We start from the raw sequence: 25726 nt of genomic DNA, 5'->3' as shown, positions 1-25726 counted from the left end.
AGGATGTTCAAAGTACGTGTGGCACTGAGGTTAAACTGCAGCCCAGGTGCAGCCAGTGCTCTCATCAGGAAGGGACAGTGCAGAAGTGGCAGCCGGTTGTCTCGTCAGCAACTCCAGAGGAGCTGCCACAAATGCTTCTGCTGTCCACACCTCAGATCAACAGCCGGCACTTTTTAAATGTATACGAAAGGCCAGAAATAGATTTTTATTGGCGGCAAGAATGGCCTGTTAATTAGTGCAATGAGTATTAAAGTGTCTCTCTTTGGTGAAGCTGAAGGGACACAACATATATATGGACCAGCTGATAATATTTAGAGATGCTTGCCACCATCGCACAAAAATAGTGTAAGAATTCTGCAAGGTCCTTAGAGATCGAGGTCAAACCTGGATGCCTAAGTCATCTTCTACACAGACATTAGGTCAGAAAGATTTCTCTTGTTATCACATATCAACTTTAAGATTAACAAGATTCTGTCACTGGAATGTTGCTGTATCTCCCTTGAGTAAACCTTCACGCAATATGTTTTGATTTAAAAACCTAGAAGACCAGAACCTCATCAGGCTCATAGGCCAGGCTGTATGTATGATTTTTGTGTGCAAAATTTGGTAAGAAATTTGCTTTCAAATAAATAATATTAAGGTTGTGGAGGAATACCTCTAGGATGGCTTTCATTGGCTACTGTTATTTACTAAACTAACATTGTAGAATGACTAAATTGTGTTATTTTAGTTTGCAACAATTACCAATGCAGGGACTTCCCTGGTGGCACAGTGGATAAGACTCCGAGCTCCCAATGCAGGGGGCCCGGGTTCAATCCTGGTCAGGGAACTGGATCCCACATGCATGCCACAACTAAGAGTTCACATGCCACAACTAAGGAGCCTGCGAGCCACAACTAAGACCTGGTGCAACCAAATAAACAAATAAATATTTTAAAATAAATAAATAAAAATAATACCATTAAAAAAAAACAATTACCAATGCAAACATACCACTAGGAAATCAGCAAAAATTTTGACTGGGAATAGTTGCGACAAAACATAAATCATTTTTTTCAGACCTCAGAAAATCCCCAAATCAATACTACAGCTCAATTCTGTATGTCATATACCAGTTTGCTCTGGTATAGAACTAGCTCTGAATTTTCTCTTACATCAGGTGTTGGCGAACGGGAGACAAAGGAGTTACCATCTCAGAACACCTAAAATAAAACTATTTCACCGTCAAAAAAAATGTTTGATGTATCCAAATCCTTGCTGCTTAGTACCATCAAGGATCACAGCTGAGTGACCAAGTATACTCCCCAAGAAAGTCCCTGCTGTCCTTCAGTTGTATGGCTTTGAGAAGGTTGCTGCATTTTTTTTCAATACCTCAACTTCTATGAAAACTGTGAGACTTGTGCTAGTCACTAACATCAGATAGTCATGATCCATCTCACAGAACATTAAATATTAGCAAGTTTAAGTTGGTCTGCAAACACACAGAACAGAAAATCAGACTGTGGTCTTTCAATCTAAAAATGTATTACATAACATATTTAAGAAATTCCATCTTTTTCTATTGCTCTTTGATTACACCACATTCTGTTGTGTATCTTTACATCAGTTAATAGTGATTAATTAAAAGTGATTAACTTTATCACTTTTATAAACTGGGAAACTTCAGTTTGTCAAAATAGTTTATATTTCAATTACTAAAAGAGCTCCACTTGGATGTTAGTTCCATTATACTTACTAAAGTGTATCTGGAGGACCAATAATAAGGACTTCCCATCGGTAGAGATCATTGTCATCTATTAAACCTGCTGAAAAGCCTTCCACTGGGTTTTTGTTGAGTTCTGTGGAAAAAGAAAATGTTTACCAAAAATTTTAAGTAAATAATCTTCACCCAACATTCATTACAGAACTTGAATATACGTTATAAATTCTAACCTGTTAAATGAACACACCTGGATCCATTAGCAAAATGCTACCTGATGTCCAAAACATTTCCATTTCTATAACACAAAGAAGCAATGGGTAAAGCAAACTATCCAGAAGATCAACTTCTACTGTGCCCTTTTACTTCTACCCTGGTTTCCAGCTAGGTTCTTACCATTCTAGTAGCTCTCTAGTGATATATAGGTATAGCCATACAGAAAGCTTATTAAAATGCAGGTGTCAGGACTTCCCTGGTGATCCAGTGGTTAAGACTCCACACTCCCAATGCAGGGGGCCCGGGTTTGATCCCTGGTCAGGGAACTAGATCCCGCACGTCGCAACTAAGACCCAGAACAGCCAAATAAATAAATAAACATTTTTTTTTAAATAAAAAATAAATTAAATAAAATAAAATGCAGGTGTCAGGCCCATCCCCTAGAGATTCTGGTTCAGAGGGAAATCAAACCAATATTTCTGGTAATTCTTATGCTGTGGTCTTTAGGATACATATGCAGAAACACCAACAGAGTGTCTGATACCTTTTCATTGGAATTTGCTGCTTAACCAACCTTCATTTATACTAATAACTATATGTCTACATGAGTAAGTCCTCTGTATTCTTGGGGATATAAAACTACAGCTGGTGTTCATGTGTGGCCCATCAGACTCTGAGCACAGAGAGAGCAGAGGCTCCATCCGTCCTATGTGTGTTGAATCCCGTGCCGACCAGAGTTTCCAGCACCCAGGAGTAGCTTAAGAATAATAGCTGGGGCTTCCCTGGTGGCGCAGTGGTTGAGAATCTGCCTGCCAATGCAGGGGACATGGGTTCGAGCCCTGGTCTGGGAAGATCCCACATGCCGCGGAGCAAGTAGGCCCGTGAGCCACAATTACTGAGCCTGCGCGTCTGGAGCCTGTGCTCCGCAACGAGAGAGGCCACGATAGTGAGAGGCCCGCGCACCGCGATGAAGAGTGGCCCCCGCTTGCCGCAACTAGAGAAAGCCCTCGCACAGAAACGAAGACCCAACACAGCCATAAATAAATAAATAAAATTAAAAAAAAGAAAAAAATTCTTTAAAAAAAAAAGAATAATAGCTGGAGCCTACAGGAACGGCAGTAGCAACATGAGATTTTCCTCTTCCAGAGAGAGTGCTCTAGCACGGACAGAGAATGATGGGGGCTGGGGACGAGAACAGAGGCAAAGAACTAGTGAGGTGGTGGGGACCCAGGCCATGAGGGCACCTTAGAGGAGCCAGGTGAGAAACAGTTCCTAGAGACACAGAGCTTAATAAAGTAATAACCCATCCATGGTGAGCGTCATGTCAGGATTTTTTAAACAGCTTTAATGAGATATAATTGACATTCGGTAAGTTGCGCATATTTAAATTACATAATTTTTTTACATATTGATATATGTATACAGCTGTGAAGCCATCACCACAGTCACGATTGTGTGTGTGTGTGTATAAATATATGAATCACCAACAAGGGGCACTGGTTGGCTCAAATTGACAAGTGGGACAAAGCGCACAGGAGAGCAATTGAGAGAGGGCTTGCTGGGAGGCTGAACAGGTTTGTAATTCTCATATAATTCCTGCCATCATCCTCAAGGAGCTCAGTCTCATGATAAGTAAGTATAATACAACTCAGAGTGCTATAAAGACTGAACAAAGTGTGTTAGTAACTGAGAAGAAAATGTTAATTTTTTGAGGAATCAGAGGTGGTTATTTCAACAGATTTAACGCTCCAACATGCCAGTGAAACACAGAGAGCGCCAAAAGTGAAAGTTTATTTATATTTAAACATGAATGGCTTCTTTTCTCAAAATTTGAGGGGAGATTTTTTTTTTTATTTATAAGTCTAGTATTTTTGCCTAACTGGCAAAACAGATTTTTATAAATAATTTTAAATCAGTACTGTGTTTTGAAACACAAGAAATGCATTTTTACTTTTAAACAGCTATTCTAAGACATTTTTTAAATACTGAAAATGTAAAGAAATTGTATTTCAATCTTGTTATTTTGTTTATGAATGCAAACATTTACTGAGTGCCAATATGCTGCAGACATACTGGAAAAGATCTGAAAGTCCCACTTTTCCTGTCAACTGAGGGACAGAGTGGAGCACAGACAATTACAATCTGGGCAGGTAAATTCTACACTGAGTTATCTCATCTCTAACCTTTCTCTAGACAAACACTGGTATATTACTTAGACCATTTTCTCCAACACTATATGCAAGAGTCTTATGGAAGATTCTATAATTTATCTAGAAATCACCTAATTGTTGCATTTTACATCAGAAGTCCAGTGGAATTTTATAAATGTAGGTGGGTAAATTCTTAAATTAGCATACATGGTCAAAATTACCCTTGAAAACTTCCTTACACTTTCCATAAAGTAAATTATTCCTTCTCACTTTGGTCAATACACCATAAGTTCTTTAAAAATCTTTTGCACATTTTTCCATGCTTTTCTTCTACAGGAGTGATTGTGTCCATTGCTTGTTTCATTAAGTAATGCAAAAGTAATGCTGCAAGATGTCCATCTATCTCAGTTTTGTCATGGCTTTTGCCTCTAGCGAGGACCCTCACAGCCTAGATCCATGGATATTTAACAGGCTTAATCTACCTATCAGTGGCAGATCGTTACCGTACCTTCATGATTCCTTCAAGGTCCAATTCCTCCATGGGGCCTTCCCTAAATAACTTACCAAATAATCTTCTTTTGACTTCTGATAAATTCCTATTAATCATACTTTTAGTCTGTACTGCATCACCTGGCACTTAAGTATCAGCTCCTGATTCCCACAGAAGTAAACAGGCAATTAACTGCTCCAACATTAGTACAAGAATTTGGAGGGGCACAAAGAAGGGCACATTATAATCATGAAGAGACAGAAAGACGTCTAAAAAGAGAAGAGACGTCTGAAATAAGACAAAGGATTTTGGTGGAGAAGGTGCAAGCCTTAGACAGAGGAACATATACAAAAACTTGAAATATGGAGATCAGCATACGGGGGGCGGGGGGTGCTATACAGCTGAAGCTGATAGCGTGTCAGAAGGACCGCAAAGAGCCTTCAGAAGCCATGTTAGTTTAGACTTTATCCAGAGAGAAATGATGAGCCTCTGAAGAGTTTGTTTTTGTTTTGTTTTGTTTTTAAAACAATGAGGTGACCTCATGAGATTTACATTTTCAAAAACCTATCTCTCAGTATGTGAAAGATATGTGAAAAAAAGTATGTGAAAGAGTAAGGCCATGTGATGACAAAGGAACCAGAAAGGAAGTTATTAAAGTAATCCTGAAAAGTGTACCTTTAGTATATGGTAGTGGGAATAATAAACAGGGATACACAGAAGATAGAATCAATCAACCAAGCTTGGTGATGTGGGGGGTTTTAGATAATAAGCCAAAATTGACACACATTTCCTCAAAAAGTTTATAAATATAGAGTTACCATATACCCCAGTAATTACACTCCTAGGTATATACCCAAGAGAAATGAAAACATCTACCCACATAGGAATTTGTACCCAAATGTTTATACTGCAGCATTATCCATAACAGTCAAAAAGTGGAAACAACCCAAATGCCCATCAATGAACGAACAAATTATGATATATACATACAATGGAATATTATTCAGCCACTAAAAAGGAATTTAAGTGCTGATACATGCTACAACTTAGTTGAACCTCAAAAACATCAGGCTAAGTGAAAGAAACCAGACACGTAAGGTAACATACTGTATGACTCCTTTTATATCCACAAATCCAGAGACAGAAAGCAAAATGGGGGGTGCGGGTGGGGGGGTGGGATGGGATGGAGATAGAGTATGATAAACGAGTATGGGAGTTTTTGGTGGGGTGATGAAAATGTTTCGAAACTGAAGAGATGGTGGTTGCACAACATTGTGAATACACTACATACCACTGAACTGTACACTTTAACATGGCTAGTTTTAAAAAAAAATGGTTAGTTTTATGTTATCTGAATTTCAACTCAATTTTTAAAAATGATAAATAGGTTTCTACATAGGGCAACTGGGTAGGAGTCTGTTTTTTTCTCTGAAGTGGGAATTATAATAAAGATGTGCTGATTTTAGGGGTGAGGGAAAGAAATAATGATAGGTTTGGTTTTAAGTACCTATGGGGCATAAACACATTGTTTTGGGTTTTTTTAAATATCTTTACTGGAGTATAATTGCTTTACAATATTGTGTTAGTTTCTGCTGTACAACAAAGTGAATCAGCTTTATGTATACATATATCCCCATATCCCCTCCCTCTTGTGTCTCCCTCCCTATCCCACCCCTCTAGGTGGTCACAAAGCACCGAGCTGATCTCCCTGTGCTATGCAGCTGCTTCCCACTAGCTATTTTACATTTGGTAGTGTATACATGTCCATGCCACTCTCTTACTTCGTTCCAGCTTCCCCATCCCCCACCGTGTCCTCAAGTACGTTCTCTACGTCTGCGTCTTTATTCCTGCCCTGCCACTAGGTTCGTCAGTACCGTTAAATACATTGTTTTAAAAAGAAATTTGAGCTAAAGATAGAGACTTGGGGTTATCAGAATATTGCTGATAATTGAAGCCATAAGAGTAGTTGATGGCATCACCCAAGGAAGAGACTGAAGTGTGAACTGTAGAGAATCTAACTGAAGGAATTCTAGAGAATACCAATATTGGGGGGATTAAAGAAAAGAAGTGGCTACAAAAGTGACAGAAGTAGGAAGAAAACCAGGAAAAAGCTAGATCAAAGAAGCCAAAGGAGATGCATTCCAAGGAGAAAGTTGCCAACAACGATAATTACATGCTGCTCAGGAAAGAGGGGGTCTAAATTCAGTCTACTGGGTTCAGTTAAAAGAAGGGCAAGGCTGCCTTAGGCCTAAGTATTTAGTTTCAGTGCAATGGTAAGGCAGAGACAGGCCATGCCGGCAACACTGAATTGACAAAAAGAAGGTGAAGCAGAAAAATACAGGTGGAAACTTTTTCTAGAAGTTTGTGATGGAAAAGTGTAGTAGCCATAAGTAGATGAAATTCCGAGGTTTTTTTTCTTAAAGGGAAAGGCCAACGAAAGATGTCTAAACATCCTATCACATTTAAATGTTAATAGAGATACCTCATACTGTATTTGTATCCAAATATAAACAAACAATAAAATTTAGCTGGAAAAAAATGCAGATTTATTTTTTAACATACTCTTGGGTGGAGGTGGCCTTCCTAAGCAGAACACAAAACTCAACAGTCAGATTATACTACACAACATATTTTAAATCCACTACAACAATAAAGTTTAAATACAAATGAGAGACTGGGAGAGAATATTTGCAGCACAATAGGTAAAAGTCTAATATCCACAATACAAATAAAGTTACTGTAAATCAAAAGAAAGTAAACATGCAAAGGGTAAAGACATAATGGGGGAAAATGGAAATTGCTAACAAACACAAAAATCTAGCCTACTTAAGATAAATATTTAAACCAAGAAGTGCCTATGCTTGGATTTCTTCTTAGATTCCTAAGGCATTACAGAGAAGTTTTGAATGTGACAAAGATAAAGATACATTTTTTCTGAATGCTACCTGGACACAAGTAGAGTTGGAAAGAGCTAGAAAGAGCTCTCTTTCCCTCATATCACAAATGCTAAAACAAAATTTTAAAGTTCTAAAGCACACAAAACTAATCAATAATATTAGAAATCAGAACAATATCATCTTTTCTTCTTTTTCTTTCAGAGTGGTGAATGAGAGTGGTATATGGGATGAAGAATGAAAGAGACTTCTGGGATGCTAGTAATGGCATGCTGTACATAATATTTATGCATTTTTCTTTGTGTATATAATAATTCAATTTTTAAAACTCAGTAAATCCCAAAGTGCCAGTGATTGTTAAATGAAAGTTATGTATGCATGCTGTGAATCTGGAAATCACTGTGGGCCAAAATGGTCTACAAACCATGAATTAAAAAAGAAATCAAGGACAAGGTAATGTCCTTGAGAATAATGACTTAGATAGGTATAAGTAATGGAAAATAATGCATGAGCAGGCTTGCTATGATAGAGTCATTATTTAAGAATAAGACTAAAAGAGAATGGGGAGCACATATGAAAAGTAAAAACTCTACAGTCCTGAATCTGAATCAGAAGTATCGATGTGAATTCACAATATAAAGCTATAGCTTTAAAAATGCTGAGCTCTGTCCACTAAAAAGGTCGAGAAAAATGACAACTCTGTAGCAATGAGCATCCCTAGTGCCCAGAACATGGTCTCCAAATATGAGTTATACTTAACGGGAGCAGGGCTCTTCAGAAAAATGGCTGATTCCAGGTCTGGGGTAGGAAATGTTCTAGGATCATCTCATACCAGATAAAAAGGAAGCTATCAAATAATACTATCGTCTTGTTAAAAGTACTCAGACAACTTGAAGAGATTCCCACTGGCTCAATATGGGACAATCTGAGTATCAACAGTTAATAACCACAAAGGATTGAAACATATGTTTCAACCCATGAGTTTAAAAACAGTGACTTAAAAAACAACAAACTAATTGGTCCCATTACAGGATGCTAATAAAGCATTTTGTTATTTTGAAAATGAATTTTTTTAAAAAAAGGCAAAAGAATCAAGATTTATTCTTCCTTTTCTATACAAACGGTATTGTCAGGAAATCAAACAGGAACTACTATTTGATCAAATGAGTTATCTCTCTATAGAAATGGTGCAGTTAAAAAATGAAAAATTATGGGAGGGAGGCTCAAGAGGGAGGGGATATGGGGATATATGTATACATATAGTTGATTCACTTTGTTATACAGCAGAAACTAACACAACATTGTAAAGCAATTACACTCCAATAAAGATGTTAAAAAACAAAGAAAAATTATTGAAACATTGCCATTTTTTCATTTTAACCTAGGCATTTTAGAAAGGACAACCAGACATTAATGTCTCCTGATAAATAAACCACCACTTACGAAGTGATCTCACCTGATCTCACCAGAACCCCTAGACACAATGACCAATTTATAGAAAATACAGAGAAATATGTTTAAGAACATTCCCAAGACACAATTAGCAAAATCTATACTTCGGAAAATTCTAAAAAGCAAGGCCTAGAATCCTCAATAAATATACTGCAACAGGAAACAACAGAGCGGACTGAATTCAAACTTTTAAATAATGTATGACATGTGCACAAATTTAGAGGCTGACTAGATCTAACAATATTAAATTATTGTTAATTTTTTCAAGTGTGGTAATGATAATGTGTTGGTTTTTTACTCCCATTTTTTTTTTAGAGATACATGAATCTTTAGAGTTACTGAAATATTTACAGACAAACGATGATGATGTTTGGGATGTGCTTCAAAATCACAAGGGATGGGGCAGAGACAGATCAATCAAGAGTGGTGGTGACCTAATAACTGTTGAGGCTAGCTAGGTGAGCACATGGAGGTTTGCTGTACAGTCAGTCTACTTTGGTATTATTATATGTTTAAATTTTTTTCTCCATGAAAGTTTTTTTAAATGCAAAAAAAAAAAACCCCACCAGTTTTAATGTAGTCTAAAATAATGGTTTACACTATTTTGTTGATCATGTGAAAATAAACCTTCACTGAGCCTTAGCAAAAATATAAGGTGTCTCAAAATAACAACATTCAAAGACCCAAGTATGTCATTTTATACTTGGCTATTAAGAAAATAAGCTACTTTAACTGTAAATACACTTTGCCAAGACCAAGAGTTGACTAAGTCTAACAGCTACAAAGCTAAAAACAAACTGTTATTTATAGTCTAGAAATGATGTTCCTTTATGTCTCAATGGTTGTAGTCTCCTGCTCTGGGGAATGTGCATTCCTGTCAAGCTTATTTATGTAACACACAGCTGGCTGTAAGGTGCATTTCTGTAAAGTGACTATTTTTATGCTGGCTTCATTTTGAACTGCTGAAATCTCAGAACCTTTTATCCAGACACTATCTAATTACTCTTCCTAAGTATTGAGATGGTTTGTCAAAATAATTTTGACCTTATTATCAGAGGAATAAACTGCCATATTACTTTAAAACACACATCGCCAGAAACCAAGTCACCAAAATTAACTGGGAAAATATTCCTGTCTTGCAAACGTCCATTAACTAATCAATATCGAAAAAACTGATGTATCAGCAAACAACCAAAGGTTTGTTCATATTTCCTCTAAAGTTTTTAAAAATGCATCAATTAAATCACCGTTACAGATTTCTGGTAAACTTTATAAGTTTGCTTAAAATCAGAAATTTTTTCTTTACACTATGTCATAAGCCAGGGCTAGGTAGGGCTAGCTGATTTCCTAATCCAAAACATTTTCAACCTAGATGAATTTCTTTCACTGTGCTTTTAAAACATAAGGAATATGGAACAGACAAGCAGAAGAGGTCAGAGATCGTATCTTGCAAAGATTTTGCCAACATGCTTTTGAAAGGATTTGCTTGGCAGAATTCCAGACCACATTCCTAAAATAGCACTTAAGGAAGTTCTGCTGCCTGCAATGTTTCACCTTGCTTACATCCTCTTCAAACACTTACTACCTAAGGGCTCTCCAACAGTAAGTCCTGAGTATGTTGTTGCTTGTGCTTAAATACAGCAGCAGCAGCTCATATCTCTGACAAGATTTGCTGTGGCAGGAATTCCCCACAGTACATAAAATGTTACACCTTGACACTATAGTCTACGGTTTTATATAAACTTCTCACTTATTTTTTAGAAATAATTTGATAAAGACACGATGCGCAGGGGGGAGGGGGGCGGGCGGACACAACACTTGTGAATTTCATCTCATAAGAGAAAATATGGGCCATAGTTTGGCACAGAGTATGGTATTATGTCAGTCAAACCTGGGTTTGAATGCCAACCTCTCTCACTACCCTTAGCATCTTAAACAAGTAATTTCTCTTTTTTTGAGTGTCACTTTCTTCATCTGTAAAGCACAGTAAAAAACCCATGGCAGTGTTGCAGGACAGATGAGCAATACTATAATATGCAAAACACTGTCCATCTTAGAGTACAATAAATGTCAACTGTCCATTTTCCTCCTTTGAAATTGCTCATTAGACTACAGGCTATAAAATGAATACAGGGACTTCCCTGGTGGCACGGTGGTTGGGAATCCGCCTGCCAATGCAGGGGACAAGGGTTTGAGCCCTGGTCGGGGAGGATCCCACATGCTGCGGAGCAACTAAGCCCATGCGCCACAACTACTGAGCCTGCGCTCTAGAGCCCGAGAGCCACAACTACTGAGTCCGCACGCCACAACTACTGAAGCCCACGTGCCTAGAGCCGGTGCTCTGCAACAAGAGAAGCCACGGCAATGAGAAGCCCGTGCACCGCAATGAAGATTGGCCCCGGCACACCGCAACTAGAGGAAGTCTGCATGCAGCAATGAAGACCCAATGCAGCCAAAAATAAATAAATTAATTAAAAAAAATAAAATGAATACAATGTTCTTTAGAATCTCAAGAACAAGCCATACCTTAAATACTTCTTTTTGGAAATACTATCCACCCCTGAACATCACAATGAACTGCTTGTTTTGGTGTTGTTTATTCTGTACCCCATACCCCAGGGCCATAAAAATGAGTGAATGAATACCTGACAAGTCAAAAGAATGAGATCTCGCTGAGGATTTTTAAAATCAGAATTAAACAAAGGGAGCCCCAATCCATGGGGGAGCCTGAGAGCTGCCAACAGCCACAGCTCAAATCTCAAGGAGAAAACAGATATGTGAAAATGAAGCCAAAATGAAGTCAAATAAACAAAAGTAAGCAACAAGAAGAGAGGTCCTAACAGAATTCTAGTTCCTTAAACCTGGTACCTGCCCTCTTCCATAAATTTGGTTAAGGGTCATTTTTCCTTTTTTGTCTAAACTTATTCTAGTTCAATTCCTGTCGCTTCCAACTAAGAGTACCCTTTTCTCCATACAAAGAGTCGTATTTTTAAGCTTATGTCCCAGTTGGTCTCTAGTCAGTTTCCCCTCTAATACCCTATAGCAGTGGTTCCTAGCTTTCCTTTACCCTCAGCCACATTACACAGGGGCTGCAATTGGTTCTCAGCAGGGCTGGCAGGGTATGATCACCCCCAAAGGCAGATGAATGGGGTAATCTATTCACTCTGCCACCAACTGCTGAGGGTGAGAATCATTAACCACTTCACTCCATGCTGATTTTCTTAAGTACGACTCAAATTAACGTTTCTAATAGCTCTTTTCTCCTTATCTATTTGTTTTGTATAAAACTAGGTAAGTTGCTCTGCTTCATGTATCAATACATGGAATGTGCTTTTTTTTCTTTCTTTTTTTTGCGGGGGGGGGGGCAGCGGGGGAGGGGGGCATGTCACACAGCTTGCAGGATCTTAGTTCTCCGACCAGGGATTGAACCCTGGTCATGGCAGTGAAAGCGCAGAGTCCTAACCACTGGACCACCAGGAAAGTCCCTGGAATGTGCTTTCTTTTGTATTTCTCCAGGTTTCAGCAACCTCAAAGTGAAGTCTACATCTCCTTACCATCCCCTGTTATAATCACTTGCATGAACAGCGTCACCATCAAAATTCCCCTAACACGATGATGAGGTTCTCGAATCTCCATTCCAATTCACTTTGAGCTCTCTGCAACCACCTAATACTACACATCAAAACCCAGGAAGACTTTAGAAAAAACAGCCTCAAAGAAATTACAGAAATATGAAAGAAGATATTATAAACGAACAGAAACCTGAAAGGCAATCTATAAGAGTTTAGAAAAGAACAAAGACAGGGATTACAGTCATTTCAGAAATTTAAAAATTGGGGGGGGGGGGGGCGGGGGGCCGGATAAAAAACAAGTAAAAACAAATCATGGTCATAACTTTAAGAAATACACATTAAATGGGACTTCCCTGGTGGCCCCGTGGTAAAGAATCCACCTTACAATGCAGGGGGACTCGGGTTCGAACCCTGGTCAGGGAACTAAGTTCCCACATGCTGCGGGGCAACTAAGCCCGTGCGCCACAACTAATGAGTCTGAGCTCTAGAGCCCGTGTGCCACAGCTAGAGAAGAGAAAATCCACGCATCACAACAAAGAGCCCGTGCGCCGTAAAGATCCCGCGTGCCGCAACTAAGACCCAACGCATCCAAAAAATAAATGAAATAAATAAACAAACAATAAATCTTTAAAAATATTTTTTAAAAAAGCTGCTGCCTATAAGGATCCCAGTGTCAGAAGCCAGAACTGAGAGTTCCCAGAAACAAAGATGAGGCACACCTGCTGCTCCACCCCCACCCACCATAGTCCCTGGGAGGGCAGCAGCGTCTCCCCCCCCAAAAAAGGAAATACACCTTAAATGAAAAGGTAAACAATTACATGTTGAACAGAGTAAAGATAATAGATTAAGGAGATATACTTAAAGTTAAATTGATACTCTTGAAGAGATTATAATATTAAAATGTCATAAATAAATATATGAAACTCTCCTGTAATAAATAACTAAATATGCAGGCTGAAAACATACTCTACAACCCACAAAAAAACTGGTACAAAATAAACACCACCAAAACATCTGTCAAATGAGAGGTACTGAGCTTTAAAGCAAAACAGTATCATGAGCATCCAGACAGAAAAAAATCAAGTCAAATGTAGGCGGGTAGGTAGAATCTGGTTGGCCTCAAGATTCTTCCACAACAGGGAATTCAGGAACACTGAATGAATAATCACAGAATTCTGAGGAAAAGTGTGATACAAAAAATGTGAAACATAAAGAAGGGGTAGAAACAGGATGGCATTAAGCTCTCACAAGTATTGTGAACTTAAGGACTTAATAAGTTATTTCACTTCTTGAAATAACTGCTGGGAAATTAAAATAAAGACTGCTGTAATAGAAAAACCAAGGTGAAAAGACCAATGTACTTACTGACCGTTTAAATACATGACTAAAACTAAACAACCATGAATGGTTATAAGCTTTTAAAAACATATTATAAATCCTGATAATGTTAAAATAGGTCTAACCAAAAAATAAATAAAATAAAATAAAAATAGGTAGGTAGATAGTCAGGAGAAAGGAAGAAAGGGAAGAAAGAATTTATGCATGGGTTTATTCCCTTATCCTGGTTTATCAATACGTCAATCGGTTGTACTAAAAGAGACTCAAAACTATTTAGAGGTTTTTGTAATTTTCTTCTCTCGGCTTTAGGACTATTTTAGGAATTCATTCCTTCTTGTAGTAACAAACATCAATCATGTTTGTAATAGTATCTTAGTTTCTTTTTTTCAGTCAAATGCAACCAATTTAATTAAAATTTTATAAACGGCATGCATATTATAACTCCCTATCTCTACATTCATTATATATGCATTAAAAATATCTGGAATGATGTTCATCAAACGTAGGTGATGGTTATTACTAAGTGCTTGGTTTCTTTTTAACTTTTTCTTTAAATTATGAAAAAAGCCATTTATTCTAAAATAACACAGGAAGATAAATTGTAAGCAGTCACTCTACCTCCTCATCCTTCAAAAATAACCATTATTAATAACTAGCTCTATATTCTTTCAGATTTTAAGTATACTACCACATAGTACAGAAAGTAAGATCATATCATTTTATACCTTAGTCACTTAAGTATGGTATGAACATTAGATACTTTCTCCCCCTCTTCATTCGTTTATAATACTGCCATAAAATTTTTTGTACTGTCCTGTACATCTGTGGAAGCATACCTAGAACCTAAGCTCCTGTAAGTTGCATTGTGAGTCAAAGGAACATGCATATCATCTACCAAAAGTTCAATTTTCAATTTATAGTCCCAGAAACACTGTAGGTATCTATTTCTCCACAGCCTTGGGTGTTATCCTTTTCCCGCTGACAGCTGATAATTTATACTTCCTACATGCATTACCTATTTGTATTTTTTGCCCTTTTTTACATTAAGTGATTCAGCCTTGTCTTATTGATTTGGGTGAGCTTTATAAGCTGTATGGCTCTTTATAACTGCCATTTTTGTTTTAAAACGTTCTTGATTTGTGTTATTTTTTAATTTTTTGCTAAACAGAGAAGTTCAAGGAGTATAAGTTTTTTTAAAAAGTCAATCTTTTTTCACAGCTCTTTGGTTTGTCGTGCATAGAAAAAAGCCTCTCTCCCTCAAGCCCAGACTAAAACATTCTTGATTACTTTCTTTTATTTTAATGATCTTATCTTTTGTTTTATCTTAACCATTAGCTAATTGTTGACCATGGGCAGGTTCCTCCATCTGTAAAGTGAGGATAACAGTGTCTACTTCATAAGGTGTGTTTGAGGAACACATTCATGCACGTACAGTGTCTAACCCAGCAGTTGGCACATTGTAAGTAATCAGTAACTATCACGATCCTTTCATAATTTATGTAAACATAAAGACATAAATCTAGCTCCCCTCCACCTAACGCCAGTATGATAAGCCAGTTGTCCAAGGCATTTTATTAAATAATCCACCTTTTCCCCAAGAGTTGAAAGCCAGCCATTGGTAGATCCTGGACTTGAAGGTCACTGAACTCTAAATTCACTGCTTCTTTCCACTATGGCACTGAATTCTGGCTTTGGTTTCCTATTTGCCTATAACAGCATTTCCTTTTAAAATGTTTGACTTACCTTAAAATCTACCAAGAAAAGAAAATAATTCAAACTGATAGTCCCATTCTCTCACTTGTTGTACACATATATAAATTTCTAAATTAAATACAGAGCACCTAGAAAGAAAGCATCCTAAATAATTAAAAATTAAACTCCCTAGGGACTTCCCTGGTGGCGCAGAGGTTAAGAACCCGCCTGCCAATGCAGGCGACACGGGTTCAAGCCCTGGTCCGGGAAGATCCCACATGCTGCGGAGCAACTAAGCCCGTGCACCACAACTACTTAGCCTGTGCTCTACAGCCCGTAAGCCACAACTACTGAACCCACGTGCCACAACTACTGAGCCCACGTACCACAACTACTGAAGCCCGTGCGCCTAGAGCCCGTGCTCCACAACAAGAGAAGCCACCGCAATGAGAAGCCCGCGCACCGCAACGAAGAGTAGCCCCCACTCATCGCAACTAGAGAAAGCCCGTGCACAGCAACGAAGACCAATGCAGCCAAACAACACAGCCTTGTTTTTATGATTGGGAAATGCTTGTTTTAGGTGAAGAGAAAAGAAAGAAGAGCTTACTGACAGTGAGTCTTTTTTTAATAAAAGTTGATTTTGCCTGTACACACACACAAGTATTTCAAAGTCTCCAGTAGCTTTACAGTGTATCTATAACTATGATAGAAACTTAAAACAAAAATTACATATAGCCCAGATAAAACAACTGATAGACAGTCAAACATTAGACTATTTCCAACTGAAGGGAAGGACAGATCCCTAAAATAATATATGAGAAAACTGGACTTAAACCCAGAAAATGAAAAAGAAAGAAGCACTGAGGCTAGAGGTAGATGGTCACTGACCATCTAGATGGAAAGTTTAAGTAGTTCTTAAGGCAATCTAAGAAAAGGAGCTGGCTTCAAAGCCAACAGAAAATGTTTCCTATGCTAACTAGTGGTTTGGCTTAACTGCATTCCACTGGCTTTAAAAGAATGAAAGAAAACAATTTCATAAAGAAATGAGATGCAGCAACATATGCTATCAGATGAAGGTTAGGATAACACACTGATTGAACCACATGAGGTCCCCTTCCAATCTCATTTCCTTGATAAACTCTAAACACAAAGTTACAAGACTGTGTGATATTTAGGGCCAAATGCACCTGATATTTACAGCATCCAAACTCTCATCATTTACTTAAGACAGGAGCCAATGATTCATTATACAAATCTGACTTATATACTAGCAGGCAAAAGTCAAAATTCTCTTGCTGTGTCCTTAACTCTTTCATATTAAAAAAAAAAAGAAAAGAAAAGCTACGTGTTAGTGCATTATCAATCTGAATGACAGCTTAGTCAAATTTAGTTTTTAATTATGAAAATGCATACCCATCCTGTGCTTACTTGCACTCTAAGCAGAAGTCCTTTCATAGTCTTCCTCATAAATGAAGAACAGGTAAGCACATATTTTTTAATTGTTTCTATAAATTTAAATATATCCCACGGGATTGACATATATATACTACTATGTAAAAAATAGATTAAATAATGAGAACCTACTGTATAACACAGGGAACTCTACTCAATGCTCTGTGGTGACCTAAATGGGAAGGAAATCTAAAAAAGAGGGGATATTATGTATACGTATAACTGATTCACTTTGCTGCTGTACAGCAGAAACTAACACAACATTGTAAAGCAACTATACTCCAATAAAAATTAATTTAAAAAATAAAATAAAATATATCCCAGAGTTTAAAATATTTCACTGTGGATAGGCGCTAAATTTTAATTAGTAAATTCCCTATTTATAGTTGTTTTAAATTTACTGCAGCTACAAATAGTATTTTGTATTCTAATCTGGTAGGCAAGAATGTAACTTACTTTACTCGTGGGGTGAGTTTTATTTTATATGCTAATTACAATGAAATGTCATGCTATTCTTGTCATTTATTTTTTTATAGATTTTCATCTTGTTCTTAATTCTTTTATTAAATAAAATTATCAATTTTAAATATTATACTCAGACATCTACCTTTGCTCTTGTTTCTAACTTTCAGTTGATTCTCCTGGATTTTTAAAGCAGATTCATCATTGGGCAACATATTTGGTATCTTTGTTTCCATTATTTGTGTTTTGCTTTTGTCTTGTTTTCCTACACGGGCTATAGAACAGTACCAAAAAATATGAACAACAGTAGTTATATACATCTTTTTATTATTTCTCACTTTTAAAATACATGTAATTACTGCTAATTTCCAACAACTATTATTTATACATTAAAGCAGGTCCTAAGTTATTTTTTTGCTTTGGGGTTGTTTTCTGGGTTTTTTTTTTGGTTTTTGTTTGTTTGTCTGTTTGGGGGGGGTGCTTTGGTTTGCTTTTATTTAAATAAAATTTTTTTTGGCTGCACCGCCCATGGCATGTGGGATCTTACTTCCTCAACCAGGGATCAAACCCATGTCCCCTGCACTGGAAGTGGGGAGTCTTAACCACTGGACTGCCAGGGAAATCCTGGTTTATTTGTTTTTGGTTTTTATTTATTTATTTGGCTGTGCCGGGTCTTAGTTGCTGCATCTAGGATCTTCGTTGCCACATGCAGGATCTTCGTTGCAGCATGCAGGATCTTGAGTTGCGGTGTGTGGGACCTAGTTCCCTGACCAGGGATCATACCCAGGCCCCCTACATTGGGAATGCGGAATCTTAGCCGCTGGACCACCAGGGAAGTCCCCCATGCTTTGTTTTTTAAGGTAAAGAATGGAAGCCAAATTTTTTCAAATGCCTTTTCAACATATGTGTATATTATTACTCATCACAATCAAGGGACTGTTTCTTCCTTAATGTATTAATGTATAGTACGAGTAGTAATAGGAACACATTATCTTAGCAATCCTAAGTAGAATCCCATTCGTCATTTATCGATACTATTTTGTTGATTTCAACTTGCTAAGATTTTACTGAAGACACTGGTATCTATAACTGGGATTGGTCCAGAGGGTTTCTGTGTGCCCTGTCAGATATTGATATTGGACTCAGACTCAAAATGAAACAGGAAGCTTTACAATTTTTACAATAGCATAATTAAAATAAAGTGGGAACCAGAATAAACAGATTATTGGAACATGCTAGACAAAAGCAGGCTCTTTGGGAATTTACAGAATTGTCCATTGGTAGAGAGGGGAATAAATCCAAAACTTATATAACATTTATATATAATATACATTTTACCAAAATAACTTAGTTAAAATATTTTTTTATTTTTTAGCTGGACTAAGCAAGACATGAATCACAAAAGTCATAAAAGTCAGGTGACTTTCCTGGCCGTCCAGCGGTTAAGACTCTGAGCTTCCACTGCAGGGGGCGCGGGTTCCATCCCTGGTCAGGGAACTCGCCTGCCACACAGTGCAGCCAAAAAAAAGGAAAAGGGGGTAGGGTCCATAAATCAGAATGACAGCTTTGTCTGCATAGAAATGTAACCACTTGAATGACAGGGGAAAATTACTAACATATGACCAAGCGTTAATCTTCTCTTAGTGCACATAAGTGGATTCATATTGCAAAGACAAAAAAGGCAATGCACAAAGTAAAAACTGGAATGGGTAATATAAATGTAAGATGTTCTAACTCAAATGCATATTAAAACAATGTGATTTCTGGTTCTTCTACTATTTCCTCTAAGTAGGCCCAATCCCCCTCGTGCCATAGGGAGAAAAAAATAAATCTAAGCAGCATGCCATTCCAGTTCCAATACAAGATTTCTTCCAGAGAGGAGAGGTAACACATGTGACTATGTGAAAACAACAGCAGTGATATATTGCTATTAATTCACTTTCTGGTATATCTCACCATCATGCTTTAAACTCCTCCTCAAACCTTTCCTTAAGTTGGTACTACTTGATATGTTTCTCTAATTCTAATCACAATTTATTTACTTTATTTGTATGTATAATCACATTAGCAAAAGGAGAGAACCCTGCTGCCTGATGAGAAATGGAGTACATGCAATATACCTTTACTGAAAGGCATACTGTGCATAATAGCGATTTTCTCCACATTGAGTAAAAATGGCTTCTAGAAAATGGGATGCCCTGTAAAAAAATACAGGTGAGCATAAGAGGCCTAGAAAAGGACATACAGTCAAACAAAAAAGTTGGAAGTGATAAAGCTTATTAAGGGAAGAAAACCGTAAGACAAGAGCTTGACTATGACCACATCCCCCCTCCACCATATAAAAGACAGTGTTTATTTCTATGCAAGAGAAAGAAAAATGAAGGTAACATTGACTTGGGCATGGCATGGTGCCTTTCTGAAAAGCCGAGAAATACTCGGTACAATAGATTTATAACCATAATCGGCATGTATGCCACTAAGCACTATGCGGATATAGCAGTAGGATTTTGTATCTTCAAAATTATGAAGAAGGTGAAAGTGGAGGAAGAAGAGAATTCGGTAGAAGAGTTATTACATTGCAAAGCAAGTCCTGAATTATTTCAGAGGTTTAAGAACAGTGCAAAAATGCACAAATTTAAATATCATTGGTAAAACAGCTTCTTCTGATAGCGAGGCTACAACAAATTTCCCCCAGTGAATTGCAGAAAGCTATTAATAAATATGGTAGTGCTGAAGAGCAAATTTGTAATCTCAATGAAAACAGATCTTTTTTGGGAAATGAAAGCCATCTTATACTTTCATTTCATAAAACAAGAAAAATTTGTCAGACGAACATTGCTTTTATAAAGAAAAACTGAAGGGGATGTTAACCTAAATTCTTTGTTGGTATACTTTGAAAATGCAATACCTAAAATGTGGAATGTTTTTTTCTATGTACTTTTTTAGTATTTTCTGAAAAAGTCTGGAGGGGGGCACTTTTTGTAAAACATACTTTTTTGAGGGGTGGGGCAGGGAACGCAGCTCAGCTTGTGGGATCTTAGTTCCCTGATCAGTGGAAGCACGGAGTCCTAACCACTGGACCACCAGGGAATTCCCGCATACAATCTTTTTGTAATCAGAAAATAAAGCTATTTCCAAGGCAGGAAGAGCATTGAGTTTATTTTCATCCTATACATTCTTTCGTTCTCAACTTCCCCATTTTCTGAATCACCTGTGCAGGTTCCAGACTTATCATGTTCAACCATGCCCTACTCTTTTCATTTATTCCATCTATTCATCATCCCTGACGTTTCTTAAATGTCTCTAGTGACCATCTACTTTTAGCATTGCTACTGTCAACATAAAGTCTAGGTTTAATCTTAAAATATGATTAAAATTATCCCAACTGTTTTCCTCCCATACTGAAGGTTATTTTTTTCTGTATTAACGGTAAGGACGTTTTTTGAGGATGCTGTATATTATATTCCTTTCTTATGAGAAAAGGAATTCAGGAGAAATAATTTTCTGATCTCAGTAATACTTAGGCTTCTTCAGAGTGTGTGCTTTATTTTTATCTTATCTATACCATGAGTTGTGTAACTGATCATATCTGCCTTTACACTTTGGCTGTGAGAAACTTAAGAGCCAGTTTACACCAGTGATAAGTACAAAGAATTATTTCGTATGTATTTTTTTTAATTAATTAATTTATTTATTTATTTATTTTTGGCTATGTTGGGTTTTCACTTCTGTGCGCGGGCTTTCTCTAGTTGCAGCAAGCAGGGGCTACTCTTCATCACGGTGCGCGGGCTTCTCATTGTCGTGGCTTCTCTTGTCGCGGAGCACAGGCTCTAGACGCGCAGGCTCTGTAGTTGTGCCTCACGGGCTTAGTTGCTCCGCGGCATGTGGGATCTTCCCAGACCAGGGCTCGAACCCGTGTCCCCTGCATTGACAGGCAGATTCTTAACCACTGCGCCACCAGGGAAGCCCTCGTATGTATTTTTAGTAAAGCTAATTCTAATGAATACTTTATGCCTGTATCCATTTTTTTCCTTTCATTCTCACTTCTAATTGATGTCAACTTGTTGGAATTTATTCATTCATTCAAATATTTATTTAAGTATGTGCTAGGTGTTGGGGATATAACAATGAACAAAATAGTTTCTGCTCTCTTTGCTCTTGAGACCAAAGGGTCTCAAGGATCTTTCATGCTGATGGGGAAAGATAAACTATAGTATATCAAATGGTGATAAGCCACTGTAAACTACTTTTTGAGCAAGATGGGAAAGACAATAGTCTGACAACTTATCAAACCAAAAAACATTTAAGCAACGTTCTACCGCATCATTTTCCCTACTCTAACACTGTACAACAACATCAATGTACTTGATGCCTCTAAACCACACACTTCAAAATGGTTAAAATGGTGAGTTTTATGTTACATATATTTTACCACAATTTTTAAAAAGGCTTTCTGATCCTCTCACTCTCTCATGGTATATAACCAAATTTCTTAGACAAACTCTCCCTCTAAAATTTAGCTCCGTCTCAATCCTTTCTCATCCTCTACTTCCCTGAATCACTGACACTCCAAACACAACCTGAGCCTGTGATTTACACTCCCACTTCCCCTCAGACTTTCCTCCCTCAGGCTTTGATGACTCCCCTCTTTCTTTCCTAGTTTTCTCCTCCCTCTCTGAACACCACTTCTCAGCATTTTAATGGCTCCTTTTCCTCCACCTGCCCCCCAAACACAGCCTTCCAAGAGTAACCTATCATTTGCCCTTTTCTATTTGTCCAACAATCTACTCTTAGGTACTTGCACACACCAAGGCTTCAAGTATTACCTTGTGTGGGGTGTTACCTCCAAATTTACCTCTCATGAGCTTCAGAATCCATTTCCCAACAGGACCTCAACCTAAGCTCATCGTCCCCGCCAAACCTGTTCATCCACCTGACTTTCATTATTTCCCCTTAGTCATCCAACCTTGAAACCTGGCAATCATTCCCTATTCCTCCCTCTTCTTCACCCATTACATCCAACTAGCCTACTAAATGACCCTAACTTCCAGTATCTTCCCCAATAATCTGACCTACAAACTGTCACCAGATTGATCTTTCTTGGACAAAAGTTTGGTCCTTAACCCAGCACTCATGTTCCTCTATGACTTGACCTCAAAAGAAAGCTTTCCATCTTTATCTCTTACTTTACATCCTTCCCTCCTCTGAATATACACACCATCATACTCATACTCCTAAATCATATCCCCTCCCTCTTTTTACTAATGCCAATCCCCTATACTTAAACAGTAATTCATACTTCTACCAAACTTTTTTTTTTTGGCCGCACCACAAGGCTTGCAGGACCTTAGTTCCCCCACCAGGGATTGAACCTGGGCCACAGCAGTGAAAGCACCAAGTCCTAACCACTGGACTGCCAGGGAGCTCCCGAAAGTCTACCAAATCTTAACGGGCTGGTTCAAATGTCAGATCCTCCTATAAACCTTCCCAAATCAGGAATGTAAATTAACCTTCTCATCTGTGCTCCCTGGTATTTTGTATTAGTGAATTTGCCACATTCTAGCTGTATGAATTATGTTTGTCCTTATAACTCAACTATATTTTAAGAGGCTCAAAGGGAGCCATTTATTTGGGGGAAGGAAGATACAAAAACTCACCTGACTGCTACAACATATGAACCCTAAGTTTAAACCCTTTATATAAGAACCATGCTAAACATATTTAATAATTATTAAGTACCTACCATTATATTTTGCCAAAATGACATTTAAATCTAGGCAATCCAACTGGATATACAATCACACTTGACTATAATTATGTAAAGAGCTTGGGGTTTTGACAGTAGTGATTAGGAAAGACAAGATCAACTTAACTTTGGGTTTCAAAATAGCTTCAATTCTTATTACATTATGACTCAGCTTTAATAGGCACTGCTTTCTAGCTACATTACTCTTAACCTATTCCCTCTTAATCCTGGCCAAAACAGACTACAAATTTAGTTGCTAACTGACTCGTCTCCAGAGCAAAGTATTTTCAGGTTTAGAAAAGGTTCCCTACTCTAGCTACACCACCATGCTCTAGGAAATCCTGTTCTCCTGTGTCCCCAGGGCTCCAATCCCCTAACTAATAACACATCCCCAATATAGTATTCTTCCCAGTGCATCCTGAGAAACATGGTTCTGTTTTCTTACTTCGTCCGACAGAATCACTTGATTGTCCATGCTCTAGTTCAGTGGTTTTAAAACTTTACACAGGACTGCCCTGGTGGTGCAGTGGTTGAGAATCTGCCCGCCAACGCAGGGGACACAGGTTTGACCCCTGGTCCGGGAAGATCCCACGTGCCGTGGAGCAACTAAGCCCGTGTGCCAAAACTACTGAGCCTGCACTCTAGAGCCCACGTGCCACAACTACAGAAGCCCGCGCGCCTAGAACCTGCGCCTCGCAACAAGAGAAGCCACCGCAATGGGAAGCCCGCGCACCGCAACGAAGAGTAGCCCCCACTCGCCGCAATGAAGACCCAACGCAGCCAAAAATAAATCAGTTAATAAAAGAAAAAAAAAAACTTCGCACAACTATTTCTTCACCTGGGTAGTAGCTATACCTTGCTTTATAACAACTCTTTAAACTGCACATGTTTTATATTGCATACATCATACACACATACACTATTCTGTAGATATGACTACAGCATAAGAGTAAAACAGACTGAGAAGTAATTTTAAAATTTCAGAGAGAGAGAAACCTTTAAACAACTGAATCTTTTCCTCGAACAATCTTAAAAACGAACAAAGTTGGAAGACTCACATTTTCTAATTTCAAAACTTACTACGAAGCTGCAAGAATCAAAACAGTGTAGTATGGCATAAAAACAAACATAGAACAACAGAATAAAATAATAGCCCAGGAAAAACCCCTTGCATACATCATCACATGATTTTTGCCAAGGGTGTCAAGACCATTCAATGGGGAAAGGACAATCTTTTCAACAAATGGTGTTGGGAAAACTGGATATCCACATGCAAAAGAATGAAGTTGGACTCTTTCCACACATAAGATGCAAAAATTAATTCAAAATGAATCAAAGACATAAATGCTAAAACTAAAACTCTAAAATTCTTAGAAGAAAACATAGGGGGAAATCTTCATGACATTAGACTTGGCAACAATTACTTGGATATGAAAACCAAAAGAACAGGCAACATAAGAAAACAATAGATTGGGCTTCCCTGGTGGCGCAGTGGTTGAGAATCTGCCTGCTAATGCAGGGGACACGGGTTCGAGCCCTGGTCTGGGAAGATCCCACATGCCGTGGAGCAACTAGGCCCGTAAGCCACAATTGCTGAGCCTGCGCGTCTGGAGCCTGTGCGTCTGCAGCCTGTGCTCCGCAAAAAGAGAGGCCATGATAGTGAGAGGCCCGCGCACCGCGATGAAGAGTGGCCCCCGCTCGCCGCAACTAGAGAAAGCCCTCGCACAGAAACAAAGACCCAACGCAGCCAAGAAAAAATAATAATAAATAAAATAATAATTAAAAAAAGAAAACAATAGATAAATTAGACTTATCAAAATTTAAAACTTGTGCATCAAAGGCAACCCACAGAATGGGAGAAGTCTGCAAATCGCATATCTTGACATGGGATTAATATCCAGAATATACAAACCTCATAAATTTAAGGACTTGAGTAGACATTTTCCCAAAGAAGACATACAGTTGGCCAATAAGAACATAAGATGAGGCTTTCTGGTGGCACAGTGGTTGAGAATCCGCCTGCCAATGCAGGGGACACGGGTTCAAGCCCTGGTCCGGGAAGATCCCACATGCCACGGAGCAACTAAACTTGTGTGCCACAACTACTGAGCCTGCACTCTAGAGCCCGTACTCCGCAACAAGAGAAGCCACCCCAGTGGGAAGCCCGCGCACCGCAATAAAGAGTGGCCCCCGCTCTCCGCAACTAGAGAAAGCCCGCGCGCAGCAACGAAGACCCAGTGCAGCCAAGATAAATTTTAAAAAAGAAAGAAGAACATGAAAAGATGCTCAGTATCACTATTCATCAGAGAAATCAAATGAATCAAAACTACAGGATACCACTTCATAACTGTTAGGTTGGCTCTTGTTTTTAAAAAAAATCAAAACAAATCAAAATAGCAAGTGTTAACAAGAACACAGAGAAACTGGAGCCCTGTGCACTGCTGGTGGGAATGTTTAGTAGTGCAGCCATTGTAGAAGACAGTATAGCATTTCCTCAAAAAATTAAAAATTGAATTACCATATGATCCAGCAACTCTACTTTTGGGTATATACCCAAAAGAAT

General features: G+C 38.1%; 1 protein-coding gene across 2 annotated transcripts in view; it reads right to left on the bottom strand.

Moving 5' to 3' along the window:
* The window catches only part of UBE2G1 (ubiquitin conjugating enzyme E2 G1), a 98262-nt gene that overhangs the window by 28648 nt on the left and 43888 nt on the right, over window positions 1–25726 (bottom strand). The window contains exons 2-3 of one of the 2 annotated variants that reach the window (XM_057535932.1): window positions 1950–1997; window positions 1736–1838 (exon numbers count right to left, since the gene is read on the bottom strand). In XM_057535932.1, coding sequence (XP_057391915.1) covers window positions 1736–1838; window positions 1950–1997 — 151 coding nt within the window. The remainder of the gene's footprint in view (window positions 1–1735; window positions 1839–1949; window positions 1998–25726) is intronic. The other variant, XM_007177417.3, reaches the window with a different exon arrangement.

The sequence above is a fragment of the Balaenoptera acutorostrata genome, chromosome 20 (assembly GCF_949987535.1).
Source record: "Balaenoptera acutorostrata chromosome 20, mBalAcu1.1, whole genome shotgun sequence".
Lineage (NCBI taxonomy): Eukaryota > Metazoa > Chordata > Mammalia > Artiodactyla > Balaenopteridae > Balaenoptera > Balaenoptera acutorostrata.
The sequence above is the reverse complement of the archived record's forward strand: the minus strand, read 5'-3'. Positions and strand labels throughout refer to the sequence as shown.